Source organism: Lethenteron reissneri, chromosome 14, assembly GCF_015708825.2.
Source record: "Lethenteron reissneri isolate LAM-NWPU_2019-01 chromosome 14, ASM1570882v1, whole genome shotgun sequence".
In the NCBI taxonomy this organism is placed as follows: Eukaryota; Metazoa; Chordata; class Hyperoartia; order Petromyzontiformes; family Petromyzontidae; genus Lethenteron; species Lethenteron reissneri.
This window is the reverse complement of record NC_083792.1, coordinates 7,018,736-7,034,898: the sequence shown is the minus strand read 5'-3', so window position 1 is coordinate 7,034,898 and position 16,163 is coordinate 7,018,736. Positions and strand designations below refer to the sequence as shown.

Here is a 16,163-nt window from a genome sequence, read left to right as displayed (position 1 = left end):
ATAATGGAGAGGCACTTTTTTACATCGCGTCGTCGGACTAGCGCGGAGCCGACCGTCGCCTTTTGGCCGCCGCGGCCATGAATTTAATGTGAATTTTGCGGTTAACGAGCGCGTCAATCGTTACCCATTTCATTTCGACGTACGTCTTCAATTAAGCGGGCGTTTAATTCGAGAGCGTTTTTTATCCAGGGCTACGGGGCGGGGAGTGGAGAATGGTGCACTGCACAGTACTTTTCTGCTCCCAACCCCACGTTCCCCTCCTCTACCAACCTGCGCTGACCAGCGTTCAGCCACGTGGATTGGCAAACCCACTGCTGTAATGCTTGTGCCTCACAGAATCTCCTGGGTTCGATTCCCGACTCGGGGCACCTTTCAGTGTGGAGTTTGTATGTTCTCCCCATGTTCTGAATGGGTTTCCTCTGGGTTCTATTGTTTCCTCCCATAGCTAAAAAAACACACACAATGTTGCTGGTATTGGTCAAAAAACATCCAAAATGATGAAAAAGTACCTGCAAATTACTCAATTGGGATCGCATACAACAGCAACATCACATGGCAGGACCCTCCTGAAAATTAGTCTTGAGACTCGGTGAGATTTTCTTAGGTAAGCAAGCATAGTAATATAAATATTTCTGCTCTACTGTCCCCCCCCCCCCCCCCCCCACCGTGCTGCTGGTGCAGCGATCGTGTTCACGGAGGAGCCGATTTCTCAGGACGCGCAGCATGGCCGCTTTGCCATCCTGCGCTGCGAGGTGGCCGAGCCCGCCGGCGTCACCTTCTCGTGGCTGCTCGATGGGCGCCGCTTGCCCGACACGGCGCGCCGCTTCGTCGAGGGCAGCAACCTCCAGTTCAGCGCCGTGGACCGCAAACTCGACGCCGGAGTCTTCGTCTGCGTGGTGCGCGACCCCAGCACCGGCGAGGTGGCGCGCAGCCAGGACGCCTCCCTCAACATCAAGTGTGAGTGGCGCTGTGCTAACGCCGCACCCTGACCCCTGACCCCTGACCTTGACATGAACCCTGACGCGAACCCTGACCCATGTGTCGCTCAACATCAAGTGTGAATGGCGCTGTGCTTACGCCGCACCCTGACCCCTGACCTTGACATGCACCCTGACGCGAACCCTGACCCGTGTCGCTCAACATCAAGTGTGAGTGGCGCTGTGCTAACCCTGACCCCTGACCTTGCCATGAACCCTGACGCGAACCCTGACCCATGTGTCGCTCAACGTCAAGTGTGAGTGGCGCTGTGCTAACGCCGCACCCTGACCCCTGACCTTGACATGAACCCGGTCGCGAACCCTGACCCATGTGTCGCTCAACATCAAGTGCGAGTAGCGGTGACCTGACACAAACTCTGACCTTTACCTCTACCTTTACTCTGACCTTCCATCACACCCAGAACCGAACTCTGACCCTGACCTGTACTATGAAAAGGGGCGCATAACCCTAACCCCAGCAACCTCCTCCTCCCTACCACGCAGAGTCACACGCGAGTGGCTGTGTCCTCGCTAACTGTACAACGTCACCCATTAACGATCGACGCCAAATTGCTCAATCTCACGTGGACAGGTCGCTCGCGGGCGGCAGGGGGGGGGGGGACGCCGCTGGTTCTCACGACGCGACCGCACATGTTAACGGTGGTGAGATGTTAACTACCTCGCCTGGTATACAGGAGGTTGCGGGTTCGATCCCGACCCTGACGACGCCTGTATATTTGGAGTTTTCGGTGTCTCTTTCCCTGTGGTTGGCAAGCACTCTCAACATGCTTTTAGAGTGCTTGGCTGCTTGAAATTTCCATGTAATAAGCCACTTAATTGAGATGTTATTTGTGATGGGCAGGTCGATTCTGAAAAATAGCTATTTCGCTGGTAAAATAAAAGTAGTTTTAATAGTTTAACATTGCCATCACACTCACGCAGCGTGGCAACGGGCGCACACAGCAGCTCGCACGGTCGCAGTTGGCGTGTGGCGCGCTTTCCGCCAGCGACGACGGGCGCTGTCCGGGTCGCGTTGATGTGTGACCACCGCGCTTGCCCTCTCTTCCTTGGAAGCAATTACAGCGACTGATTGTGCGTCTGCCTCGGAGTGACGCAACGGGGCACGATCGTTTACGCAATGAATGACCGCACGTAATCTCCATGATCGAGGAGTGGAGTCGTCGGTGCGTGGCGAGCGAACGCGCGCGCGTTCGTCATAAAGGTTAACTCGTTCGTCAATAGCATACCGTGGAATTAAAAGAGTTCAAATGAAATCGGAATCATTTCGGACAAAGGCCCTTCTTCAAAGCGCCTGCACGATTTATGTGCCAACATTGGTGGCGATTATCTGAACCGGTCTTGGGCCCTTGACTAGCTCGACTCGGCCTTAAATGAGCACTTGGTGCATTGTGTAAACATAACCACTGGGGAGACGAAGGCGGCTGGGCATGGTGCTCGCCACGCCACCCATTGTCATGCTGTGCCGATTTTCACCAGTACTCGCTTAACAGCAGTTGCCCCAACAGTTTGTTAAAGGCTACACGGGGTATCCTTTGTCTTGTGCGTGCATATGTGCGTTTTTGCGTGCGTGCATTGGGTGTGAATGCGCGCGCGTGTGGACGCGCGTGCCGCCTGAGCGTGCTGGCGCATCGCGAGAACGAGATCGCCTACCCGGCGAGCTCGGGGCGGCGTTGTAATTGCGCAAGCGTGTGTGCCCGCTCGGCGTCCGCTGATGGATCGCGCCGGCGCTCGTCGCAGGTCGTTTGCCGTTAATGGGGAAATACGAGACCTCCGCAATTAGCCGGTGGCGCAGCTAAACACCTCGTTTATGAGCCGTGCTATTAATTACGGGGCTACCTGCTTGAAATGAATTATGTGGACTAATCTCCATCTGTCCCTTCTCTATGGGGGATAGAGCGTTGCCCCCCCCCCCCTCGCGCTTGTGGGTTTTTCCGGGTGTTCCGGTTTCCTCCCACACGTTAATGTGGTGTTTAAATAGCCTGAAAGCATCTTCATATATAGAGGACTGCAGATCATTGGCGATTTGTTGTTGGCGCCGGCCATGCTGCCTGGATGCCTTCCAGCTTGTCAGTACTTCCTGAGCGATTGAGGTGCAATTTGCATGCATGACAACGCTATATAAATATACTATATATAGTGTTTCGGTACATAAACGAGAGGAGAATGGCCAATGGTCATCTCCGGATTTGGTGGAAATTCCACATTTTTGTGGCAGGGGTGAGCAGCACATGTACAGGGCAATTGCAGCCGATTGTTCGCAAGTGGCACTGTTTATCGATAAAGGATAATGGGCCGAGTTGCTCACTCTAACCGCTACGCCACCCGGCTGGATTCCGCGCTCTGCGGCCGAGGGTAATTTGAGTCACATTACAAAAAATTATACAATGGCAAACGATGCCAATTCACATTTCCTCGTTTTTTTTTCTCTTCCGTGTCGAATAACCACACATGTTGGTGTTCCCAACAACATCCCAAGAAACCCAGCTTTCAGCGGCCCGTGGTCAAACCGGATTCTCAAGTGTAGCGAGTTGATGGTCTTGGCCCGGTCACAATAGCTTGCACGAGAGAAGCACATTAAATTTGATGCTGCACTTAATTCGGATAAAATCCAAGAGAATGAAAAATATCGCTTTGACCGCCATGTCACACATGACGGGAGGGGGAAGTGCTTCCTCCCACTGTCTGCATTAGAGCTCACTTGAAGGGATCTCAGAGGTAGATATGCGATATCCGCTTCCACGGGATGTTCTCTAACACTGCTCTGCGAGAGATCCGAACGGATACCGATAGCCAAATCGTGATAAAACTGTTGAAGGATATTAATCATAATCTTTGTAAGTAATGGTGAGGCTGGGCAGGCGAGGTGGGAGGTGTGATTGCGCTCTCACAGGTGAGCAGGCGTGCTAGGCGGTCACGAACTCCCCTCGCCCCGTCGCACCACATTTCCTCAACTCGCTTGGCGGAATTTCCTCCCCCGTGTCGTTGGTGTAACGCCGCCACCGCCGCTGTCAGGGGCGTGTGGGGCGTGACCTCACCGTGCGGGGCTGGGCGCCATCGGCGCCCAACGTGACGCAAGGGTGCGGAAATTGGCGGAAGTTTCATTGAGTGGAGGGAAAGTTCCCCCCACCAAGAACGTCCTCTCTCACTGATGGGGCGAGCGAGGCAATCCTGTCCGTGTATCGCCTGCGGTGTTTGCACGCCAACGAAAAGCCCGTTTGTGGCTCCCGTCTGTTTCGGCAGCGGCGGCAGCGATAGCAGCAGCAACGGCGGCGGCTGTGGCGTCTGTGGCGGCTGCGGTGGTGCTGAGCGAGTTGGCTCGAGTAATTTGCTGTCTAGACAGGAAGCCTCCTCGTGCTCCCCGGGGACGCTGCGTTGAGCCACCCGACACCCCCTGGAACTCGCCATGCGGATACCGACTGGCCTTAGACTCCCGAGCGAGTGAGGTCTGCAAATTGTATCTGTCCAGCAGGCCGGCGGCACCCTGGCCCGCCGGCATGCCCTGTGGCTTGCCCTGCGACGCTCTCGGCTCCCCCCACCGGAGGCTGCTTTGAATTCTGGTTGGCGGCATGTGGTCACCTGATCTTCCCGTACTCCGAGACATGAAGAAACGGCCCCCGCAGTTATGTAGTATCCAGCTCGCTCGCTCGCTCATTCATTCACTCGGCCAAATTGCTGGCTCACTCACTCACATGCTCACCCACTGACTCACTGAGCCACCCACCCGCTCACCGATTCGCTCACCCATTTACTCACTGATTTACATACTCATCTAACCAGCTCACCTATTCACCCACCCATCCACCCACCCACCTCCTCACTCACTCACCAACCCAATAATCCACCTACTCGCTCATCCACCCACTCATTCACCTACTCATCCACCCATCCCCTCACTCATTCACCTACTCACTCATCCATCCACTCACCTACTTGCACATTTTTTGCTTTTTCCGGGCCATCTACGTGGAACTCCGTGCCGTTCTCTGTCCATGATTTGTCACCAACTCTTGGCCAGATCTGCCTTCCACTCGAGTGAGAAATGTTTCGTAAAAGCTTACAAAGCATAACCATAGCGCATTAGCGATCGCCTTTGTGCTATAATAACGACGCGAATACGAAATGTACGCGCATTAAAAACTGCCGTCTTGCAAAGAACGCCAATCCTGGCAACAGGATCGCATTGTGCTTTCTTGTTTGCGGTCCGCGGGGCGGAGGGGAGAAGTGAGTGGGAGGGGGCGGGGGCGTGGGTGTCTGGGGAGGCTGATATCAGTGGTTGTGATCTCGCCGACCTGCCTTGTTGGGATGAGCGCGCTGGGGTCGGCTCGCCAAAGGGCCACGCGGTTGACCCCTCGCCCGCCGGTGAGCGTAAAACTATGTCGCCTCTGCCGTCGATTATCGTGCGTGCATCCCCGAGTCGATCCACTTCTGGGTGGATGGTCGGTGCCGGTTAGCGAAGGGTGGGTGGAGGTGGCCCAGACCCACTCACAATGTCATTCCCCAAAATCGTTACTGGGAATCGAACTCGGGTCGGCCAGGATCGCAGCGCAGTGCGCAAATCGCAATACTGCAGCTGCTGAGCCCACGCTTATCAGATGTTCCCGTCGGCGATCGACACGCGTCTGTCATTCCTGAGCGATCCGTAAAATAAGTACGGTTTGGTGAGAGGTCAACAACAGCGGTCGTCCTGCGCAGAAACCAGGCCCCTACCATCGGAATGTGGAATTTGTGTCACCGGCACGGAGATGAGTAATGCCTCGTGATTATTTAAGCTCTCGTCATGATGATAATCATCATCGTCGGCCGTGAACTATCCACCGTTGGATGAGGCGCTCCGCAAGCCGTGGGCCATCTCACGGTCCTGCAATGTAACAATGTATCTAGCGTCCGTGCTCATTTCATCGGCGGACGTACCGCTTTCGTGTCGTGTCCTGGCCAAGGCCACTTTTCAAATCGTAATTATCACGAGGTAATACGCAGCAGGTTAACGCTCGGGTCAGTGGCTCTTCTACGGAGCAGACAGCACAATTAACGATGCTGGCGTTCGGGCCTTTGTGAGATTGCTCAGGGTATTTAAACCATCGCACGTTTCCCCTCTTTAATATTAAATCCTTTGGGGAGAAAATAACCTTTAATGAGGTGGGTTCCACACCTATTCTCGCGTTTTAATGCGAGGAACTTTGTTGCAGCAAGAGCAGAAACGGCTGTTTTCATTACGGGGTTTAATTTCGGGGCATCGGTTCTATTGACGTTCATTAATTACAAGCGTAATTAAAGTCACAAGAACAACATCGCCTTCAAAGGTGAGAGCGAGGGAAGGCAATCTGCCACCGGGCGGATTAGTAGCAATGTTCCTTTAAACTTATTACCCTGCCACGCACCCGCTCGGTTGCGTAATCCCATTAGACAGGAAATGGATGTCTTGCCCAGTTAATGATGTTAATGCTCAGATTATCACTGGCCACGTTTCCATGTGCTTTGCTTCCAAATTTCTCTGGAGTAGGTACAAGAAAAATCAAATGCCGTTACACGATTTGGAAACTCTGCCAGCGCTTGCGCTGTCCGCTCAGTTAAATGCGTGCGGCTTGGAGTGGGGGGGAGGGGGTGGCGTTGGATACGTGTGGAATGTCAAATGTTTCTCTTTCGTAACACAAAAAAACTCAACACGTCCGTCAATGATACTGCGACGTTTCGAGAAAACTAAATATATATCATGGGCGAATTTTCGGGTAGGGGCTCTTGTTCAAGGTGCAAATGAAGAAGGCTGCCATCAAGTAGGGTCATTGCCTGAACGTTGTCTTACATATTTGTTATTAACAAATGCACCGAGTTGTTTTGTAAATTGTGCTCGTGCACCACAAGTGACCGCAGAAGCATCGTGAAATTATTTGTTTACCTTTTAACGTAGTTTTTTTATATTTACGTGTAATTCAACATACGTTGGGATATAGCTCGCACCGAGGCTAACAGGCTAACACATGAAACTCAGTTTAAAGTTTATTTTATTCATGAGCCTGACTTCCATTCCCAGCTATGGCCAGCATTGATTTGTGAAGTGGGTCCTGTGCCTCTGCCTTCAGCAAACTACGCTCACCAGCGTGGTGAAGTATGGTCAAACAAAATTCCCACGCCCAGGACGGCATAGCCTGGGGCACTGGGAGCGGGGCGGAGCCCTCATCCAGCAGTGGATTATCAAAGTGGTGGAGGATGCACATGTGGGCTCTGTGTGCCGGGATGTCTGGCGCGGGTGTGAAACTTGGCTAATTAAAAGAAACAACTTTAATTTGTCTCTTTGGTTCTTTGGGTAAAGTCACGTATAAAGATAAAATAATTAATTAAATAATAGCATACTACGACGTTTCGATTGCAACACAAGCAATCATCATCAGGTATAAAATAAATAGTGTTCTCTCTCTATGTATCTTTGTGATATCTGCCTGCTTTATATGTCTGTCTATAGTTTTCTGGTTAGATTTTTGTTGCTATTTCTTTTATACCTGATGATGATTGCTTGTGTTGCAATCGAAACGTCGTAGTATGCAATTATTTAATTAATTATTTTATCTTTATACGTGGCTTTACCGAAAGAACCAAAGAGTAATTCCTGCAGTCACGAAAGCTCCAAATTAAGATTTAATTTGTCTTTCAAGTGCGTCCTCGTTACATCACTGCGGTGTGACTGTTCTCTGGGTTGATGCCACTGGGGTCCCACCTAAAAACCACTCTGACATTTGCATTGTGACACAGCCCAAGGAACTGGCCAATTGGCCACGGAACAAATCACCTCCACCCCCCCCGCGGCGATTCTTGAATCCTCACGATTCCTGGCCAAGTTTCAGTTCCCCTTTGGTCGTCTCGTTTGTATTGCTTCTAATTTATTGCCGCCTCGTTTGTACAGTTTCATTTGCCGCATTAAGCCTGAATGCAACACAAAGCTCATCGCTTGCAAGTACTTTTCAAAACATTGATTCTTACACGCTTGATTCGCTGCATGTGCTCTGGGCCCTGAGAATCGATAGCAATTGATAAATCTACACATTGTTACACCAATGCTCTAGACTTATAACTTTTACGGTGTTTCACCATCTGCCTTCGGGTCTTCCGTTGCTTCCACAGGTGACACAACCTCCATCGTCTGGCTTTAGATCTTTTCCTTAATTGGTGACCTCTGGGTGGCACTCCAATGCTCGTTGTAGTTACCTGCGCTCCTCCACCCTGCACGCGTGTCCCACCCATCACAACATCCTCCACCTGGTCATATCTACAGAGCTTTTCTCCTGCCACATTCAACTCCCAACCTCCAAATTGCTTACACTCTGCTCAACCTCTCTGCATGCGTGTCCCACCCATCGCAACCTCCTCCTCTACACAATCACATCTCCAGCACTTTCCTGCCACACGTCTCTTCTGAACTTACTAAAGTTGTTTTACCCTATCGCCGCCACGAAATACCTGGCGTCCTCCCAAAGTCCAGAAGCTTCTTTTCTGGTTGCATTGTTCGAGGCCAGCTCCGTGATCCGCGCTGCGGTCACGGGTAAGCCGACACAAATCACGTTGGCAGGGCCGTGGCCCAGGAGCGACCCCCCCCCCCCCTCCCCCACGCTGTGTTTGTCAAGGCGTGTTTATAAAATAAGCTAAACAATGGCCCCGGTGAGTTTGAGAAACACCGCAGCTCGCACCACGACGGGGCCCGTGCCAGGTGGCTGCAGGCAGATGGCCACGTCCCCTCCCTATCCAAACAAACCCCGTACATACCCGGCCGGACAATCTCCCCGACCCCAACAAGGGTCCTTTCACTGGACATGGCCCCTGGCTGCTTCTGCTGCTGCTTGAGGAAGGTGCGGGGGTGGGGAGCGGAGGAGGAGAGAGTCGTGCGTGGGGGTTGGTGGGCCCTGGGGGAGTGGGGGGTGGGTGCAGGCCAACCGGTGAAACGTGCCGTGTGTGTGTGTGCCGTGTTGTAGCCGTGGCCGCCCCCGTGCCAAGATTAGCCCTAATTGGGCTGGCCGGGGCCAGCTGTCGCCGTGGGTGTACGCCTCACACAAATATAAAACAATCTAGAGCTACACAGGGGGGGCCAGGGATGGTTGGGGGGGTGGCGGCAGCAGGCCCGAGTCTCTTCGTCTGCCTTCTCCCGCAGTGGGGGGCCGCTTTGCCGGTCCATTACGTCCTGCAGAAACTCGATTTGCTCCGTTCTTTAAATCAATAATCATTAGCGGTGGAGGCCTCGCTGTTGTCTGTCTGTTGCGAGGTCGTGTGTTCACGTGTCGGTGCGTGTGGGGGGGGTTATGGCCGAGTCGACCGCAAACACGGCGATCGGGGTTCGATTCCCGGGCCACGGCTGACATCGGTGGCCTGTGGCATCCGAACCGTTCGTGTGCTTTTCACAGGTCATGGAGCTCCTGGCGCTGTGTGCAAACAGTGCGGTGTTGTCCACACCCCACCCCCTTTTTGCGCCGAGGTAGCCTTAATAGACACTCTCTGACTGCACTTGCCCCAAACAGCGTGTCGACGGCTACACGGGGATCTCCATGTTTGTGTTCGCTTGGCTCGCGATGCTACGGCAAGGATGGGGGGAGGCTTGGAGCTGGCGACGCCTTGACAAAGGCACCACGGTGGCGAGATGTTAACTAACTCGCCTGGTACAGAAGCACGAATGGAAGGTAAAAGATGGAGCGGAAGGCCCATTCGTCGTCGTGACGCTGGTAGGACCTAAAGGATGAGGGGGGGGTCGTTTGTGGAAGCATAGAGGGGGGCCAGAGAGCAGAGAAGATGGCAGCCAAGGACGTTCCCATTAAGGCAGAGCATGAAAGACGTTATGCCGGCCGTGCGTGTAAGAATTGTTGTTGCACGGGCTGTCTCCTGAAGTATCGTTGCTGCACGGATCGTGTCTCTGTGTGTCTATCATTACCGGACCGGCTGTAATCCGTATTGTTACTGCTGCTGCTGCTGCTGCACAGTCTGTGTTGCGTGTCTGAGCCGCGTTGCTGCAGGGCAGACAGCCGGTCTCGTCGGGGCTCCCTCGGCGGCCGTCTCTGGCACGAAGGCAACAGCTGCACGCTCACACGGAGAGCGAAAGCATTTCCTTCCTGCCCCTGGCTGTCGTTTGCGTGCTATTCTGGACGCCGGAAACAAGGCCAACTTTACCAGCAACCCCACCCCCCTCACCCCCCCCCCACCGCCCTACCTAATTAGAGGCGAGAACGTGCGTCGACACGAAGCCGCGGTGTCACGGGCACGCTGGGGTTTACAACGGAATCGCCCAAAATCCTCCTCCCACGTCTGTTTTTGCGTCGGGATATTTTCCGCCGGCACCGCCCGCCGTTTAACGCTCGCCCCAGATCTTCGCTGAAAGCGGTGACGGTGGCGCGCCGCCGCCCGCCGCTGTTCACGCCGAGCCCGCCGATCCGTCGCCGTTCGCTTCAGTGAGACGTATCGTCGCGCCACGGGGTGGGGGGGGGGAGAACACCTGCCCGAGGGAATCGGCCGCCGCGGAGATGGAGCGATGAGAGCGGTGCGGGAGTGAGACGGATTCTGGCGGCTTTTTACTCAAGGGAGGGATGACGATGGCGTGTGGAGGCCTTTATTCAACATTGCGTAGACTATGGACGATTGACAATGTTCATTTTATGCACTGATAGTTTGCACCGCGCTAGGAATCTGGTGACGCGCGTTAAATTCCCCCTCGTGACCAACTTCAGTGAGGGATATATAAACTGTTCCTGGGCTACCCCTAGGTCAACTCGGCCTAAAACGAGTACCTGGTGTGGGGTGTAAACATCAGTGTTGGGCAGACAAAGGCGGCCGTGGTGCTGGCCTCCCACCCCCTCTTGTGCCATGTCTCTTTCCATAGGTGCTCGCTAGTACCACTTGCCTCAACAGTCCGTTAAAGGCTGTAAGGGGGAGGGGTACCTTTGTCTTTGTGCATGGTAACGTCGGGGCAGGCACGCGCCGCCGTTTTCACGGATGGCCCTGTACGTCTCGTTAATGCGTCCTTGTAAAAACACGGGAAAGCATAAATTCTTGCTCCGTCAAGCGTTCCCCGCAAATGTTTTGATGTTAGCGGCTGCAGGAGGTAGCAGCTGTTGAGCCGCGGTGATTGAGCGCATCTGGAGCGAAGGAGAGCGATGGTGTTTAATTAAGTGGTCTCGGCGCCATGGCAGGGCCGGGTGGGAGTTTTTTACCGCCTGGATTTTGTCGGCCCGAGCATTCGTGGGAGAGGCTGGAGAATTCACGGCGGAGCGGAGGAGGTTGCGTCCCTCACCGCCCCCCTCTCCCTCTCTCTTCCCCCACGCCGTTTGAGATGAAACGGTCTGCGTGATGCCCTCCTGTCGACCCACCCCATTTCTCACCGGGCGTCCTCGGCTGCGGAGCGATTGCGTCCAGGGATGATGGCGGATTTGTTTTATGGGTTTTTTTTTTTTGCGAACGGAAAAAGTTAAATGTTTTCCTTAGTCGGGCAATAAATTATCCGTACCTTTCTCTTGTGCCGCCATCACGGAGCTCCGGGGCAATGCAACGCTTGTAAATTCTGTACCAGGAAACTCCCATAACATGTCCGAGCGGCAGCATAACGTGAATTAGCGGCGTTTGCTATTTCATTTTTTTACGTAAACCTTTCAGAGGGGCGGTGTTGAAACAGACCTGCGCCCCAACGGTAGAGGAGACCACACACCTCCGCCATCGCTTCCTTCTGCTTGATCCTGTGGTTGTTTGCAAAATCATCGGGGTGGCAGGGTGGCGTAGTGGTAACACTTGCAACAAGAAGGGCCTGTGTTCGAAACCCAACATGTGCACCTTTTCTTGTGCATTTTGTTTGTTATTCCCCTGTTCCTCTTGGGTTTAAAAACATTCAACGTAACTGGTATTGGCTGCACATCCAAATTCTGAACGTTTACCGGCAAATTACTCAATTGGGATCGTACGTAGCAACATCGCCCCCAACTGAGAAATCTTGACAGGAAGGAGGAGTCTTGAGACTCCAGTGTAATAACAGTCGCAGTTATAATGACACCTGACCTCCAAGGAGAGCACTCTTAGCACAGTTTCATCACGAGCACTATCTGGCTCCAGCTCTTCCCCTTGGCACTACCAAGTTGGCTCCCCGACCCTTCCGGCTCGATCGTGGATGAGGCGCAGCACCTTGCAGAGGGAGTATCGGCGATGATTTCCACGCTCAATCACTCCTTCTCAACCCATGGTCGCGACGGTGATGTCGTGCGTTTATAAAATTCGCCTCTTTAACAAACGATAGCATCCCAGTAACCGGGAAGGCTCGCCGTATTAAAATGTGCGGCGGTCACACTGCCGTGACGTTGCTACAACGCTGTACGGCGGTTGTACCCGGGAGTCGCTTGAAAGTCTTTTTCCACATTACCGCGGCTTCACACTGCCCAGCAGCATACACAGCCCAGGCCGCTGCTTATCGAATAGATAAGGGCCGTTTGTTTTTGCGCTGCATCTTATTAAGTCCACAAACAACTTTTCTCTTTGTCATTGGTTTTTCCTCCCCCGTGGGGATGCGCGGGCGGGAAACCTCCCGCCCAGTGAATGCGTTTAATTTTATTTTGTTTAATATCGGGGTCGAGCGGCGAGGAGGAGGAGGGAGGGAGTCACCCATTCGACGCGGCGACTCTCTTTCATATCGCTGGACCCACTGGAGGAGATGAGCCAGCGTTGGCGTGGGAATTCTGGGAAGCGATCCACGCCGTGGTCTCTGCCGCCGTGCCGTCAATCACGCCGGGAAAATCGCAGCACGGGATTATCCACGCGTATAGACTCGCCCCCCCCCCCCCCCACCATGGGAACGTGGAGTTTCCACCACTGGCTCTGGCGTGTACACAGGAGATGAGCACTGTCAGCCTCAATGCTGACAGTGCTTTCCAGCATGGTTATTATGGTAGCATTTGCTTTGTTTCAATGAGATGCCACCGCCTCCTCCTCCTCCGTCTGATGTCAGAGCCTCAGGCCGTCGCCAATCATCGCCCAAACGCTAAACGCAAACGATCGCTCTGCTGCGTGGCTCTGTCGTGCGCAGTTAACGCAGATGAATTGAATACGCAAATTGTGCGGTGGTGGGGAGAGAACGTTACGTTATGTAACGGAGAGGTGTTAAAGGACACACGAGGGGGTGGGCGTGGATGTCGATGTTGAGACTGATACGGAGTAGCGCGCTCGGTACACGGGGGGTGTGAGTGGGGGTGTGGGATCCGCTGGGCGTGTACCATTCACCCGCCCCTATTCCACCAGCCATTTGATGAATCGTCACGATTTGGGGGTGAGATTCTACTCGGGAATTAATTGTGTTTGGTCTCTTGCTTTGCGTGATTTTGTTCTGCCCGCCAGCCTCGATTGTTGCATGGACAAATTGGTTTTGTGTGATTTGCGTACATAAGTATAAGTCATGGGTTCAGTCCGCGTATACTGAGCACGACGACCTTTATGTGTGTAATGTTGAATCTCTTTCGCACCATACGTAGCCAACAGTGCCAATCGGAGGTGTACCTGTCTGCGTCTCAGCACGTAGTGGAAATTTCCCATTCCTATGGTGTGAATGCCTATGATCTTGTTCCATCTCGTAAGTTGGAGCAGGCGTTAGCCTTAATAGCACTTGCATGGGTGATCACCTTGAATTAAACAGGTGGTAGAGGCCACAGGGTTACTCTGTGAGCAGCAGAGGGCGGTGTAGTGTAATCCTTCGTTGTACTGTACTGCTATGCATCTGCATCGATGCTCCCACGCCCTCGCCAACCGCGACCGACCACCATCGCAGATCGTGACGTGACCTCGCCGTGGCCGTTCGCCGTTCACGGTTAGAACCCAGTGGCCGCCCCCTGGTTACCACTGAGTGAATCAACCGTGAAAAATGATGCACTGTCCGCTTCGCAGTGGACGTTAAAGATCCCGTGACGTCATCCTCGCAGGAGAAACGCCACCGTGCGCTGGCGTCGTGGTCAACACAAATATTGGCAAAAAAAAATTCCACCGCAAATTACAACAGTTGGGATCTGCAATCATCGCCCCCTACGAGGAAAACTCGCCAGGACCCTCCTGAAAAAGAGTCGTAGAGGAGAGGCCCTCATCCAACGGTGGATTGACAGTAAGAGCCGTACGTGAAACGTGTAACGCGCGCGCACGGTCCACGTGCAAGCGTGGCCCGCGACACGGAGATGCTCGGCTTGCCGCTCCACCAACCCACCCGGCTCTTGTCAACCTCCCGCCGGCGTCGAGATTAAAACTGTCACCAAAACCCCGCAATTATCGGGATGCGACCTCTCGTCTCTGTGCATTAGCGCCCGGCCACCGCGACTGGAGCGCAGCCTGCGGTCCGCAGGGCCGAGTCGTGACGCGCGTGCGCTGCCGTTTGTGCCGCCGTTTAGGGATCGAGACGGGCGGCGTGACGCTGGACGACCCCGTCAGCCGGGAGGACATCAAGGTGTCGTCGTCCATCAAGCTCCACTGCCACATCGAGGGGCATCACCGGTGAGAGGTCGCGGAGGCCGGCGTTGCTGTCGGCCCTGGTTTCTCTCCCTCTTTCTTTCTCTCTCGCTCTTTCTCCCGTGCGGTCGCTTGCGTCACCGTGCGGCGCAGCGTGTAAATTATACCCCCGCACCTCCGATGAGCACGGTTGGCTATGTACGGTGCGAAAGAAGTTCAACATACATACGGGGTACTATTGCGACTGCATTTCAAGATTCTGAACAGGAACAGTGGGCATATTTACTTTATATAGAGAGAGAGGCTGTATATGGCTGTCGTGCAAATATATTGTTGTGTGTACAATTCAGCGGGTCTCTGCGAAATGAGGTCACGGCCGTATGTCATGAAGTCGATTAAAATTAAGTCGTGAGCCGGCCGCGTGAGATGGACGCCCTGTGGCCCGCAGTGTCCCCCCCGGCCCCCCCCTCCCGCTCCTGCCGTCACAGGAGACTTGGAAGCGCCGCGTTATAACAGGAGCTGGTGTTGCTCCCCCCCCCCCCCCCCCCCCCCCCGCATGCAGGCCGCTCTACCAGTGGCTGCGCGACGGCGTGGAGCTGCAGGCCAACGCACGGCTGGTGCTGAGTCGCGACGGCTCGCTCGCGCTGAGCAACGTGAGCGCCGCCGACAATGGCGCGTACACGTGCTGCGGTCAAAACCTCATGGGCAGCATGTGCAGCGTCTCCAACTTCACCCTCGACCTCTACGGTAGGATCGCCGCTCGGCTGCTGCTTCTACTGCCGGTGCTGCTATTTCTGCTGCTGCTGCTGGTGCTGGTGGTGCTACTTCTGTTGCTGCTGCTGGTGCTGCTGCTTCTGATGTTGCCTCTGTTGTTGCTACGGCTACTGATGCATCAGCTACTGCTGTTACTGCTGTGTCTGCAGCTGCTGCTTCTGCTGCTATTGCTGATGTTGCTGCAGTATTGGTGGTTCTGCTGCTGCCAGTGATGCTGCTGACTTTGCACATGATGATACTGCTAATGTTGCCATTGATATATAATTTTAACCCTAACGTGAACCGTCTCACCACGAGACCGTTCCCACCTCAACCTAAGCACGGTGGCTTGGCATGTCGCGATACGTCAATTCAGAAACCGATCCTCACGCTCACGTTAAATGCAGTGGTTTGTGCGTGTGCGAATCGATTCTATATTTTTGCAGCATTGATTAATGTAAGTCATGTGGAATTGCAAGTCAGTACTCGGTAGGCTAATGAAGGAAACAAGACTGCATTCAGGACAAACGATGAACATTGCAAGCCATGCAGGAAATGCGAGACAAATCATTCGTCCATTCTATAGCGTCATCAAGTCGTGAACATTATAATTTGATTTGGTGTGGTTGGGTGGTTGCGGCGCAGGAGGAATGGGGGGTGAATAGTTCATACTCTCAGGTTTTTTCAGTAAAGTCACATAGGTAAAAAAAGAATAATAATAAAATAAAATAAATAAAAACGAAATTAACTAAATTAAATCACGACGTTTCGGAGGCAACACAAGTCTCCGTCTTCAGGTGGGACCATCACAGCCAAATTTGTTGCCTCCGAAACGTTGTGATTTAATTTAGTTATTTCCATTTATTATTATTATTTTATTGTTATTATTATTTTTTTACCTACGTGACTTTACCGATAAAACCTAAGAGTATGAATCCTTACAGTCACGAAAGCTTCAAATCTAGGGTGAATAGTTATAAT

At 53.4% G+C, this 16,163-nt stretch overlaps 1 protein-coding gene across 1 annotated transcript in view; it reads left to right on the top strand.

Annotated features, from left to right (window-relative positions):
* Positions 1-16,163, top strand: part of PTK7 (protein tyrosine kinase 7 (inactive)) — a 92,813-nt gene that overhangs the window by 29,722 nt on the left and 46,928 nt on the right. Inside the window, exons 2-4 of the mRNA XM_061551332.1 lie at positions 682-957; positions 14,372-14,474; positions 14,992-15,176. Of these exons, the coding sequence (XP_061407316.1) occupies positions 682-957; positions 14,372-14,474; positions 14,992-15,176 (564 nt within the window). The remainder of the gene's footprint in view (positions 1-681; positions 958-14,371; positions 14,475-14,991; positions 15,177-16,163) is intronic.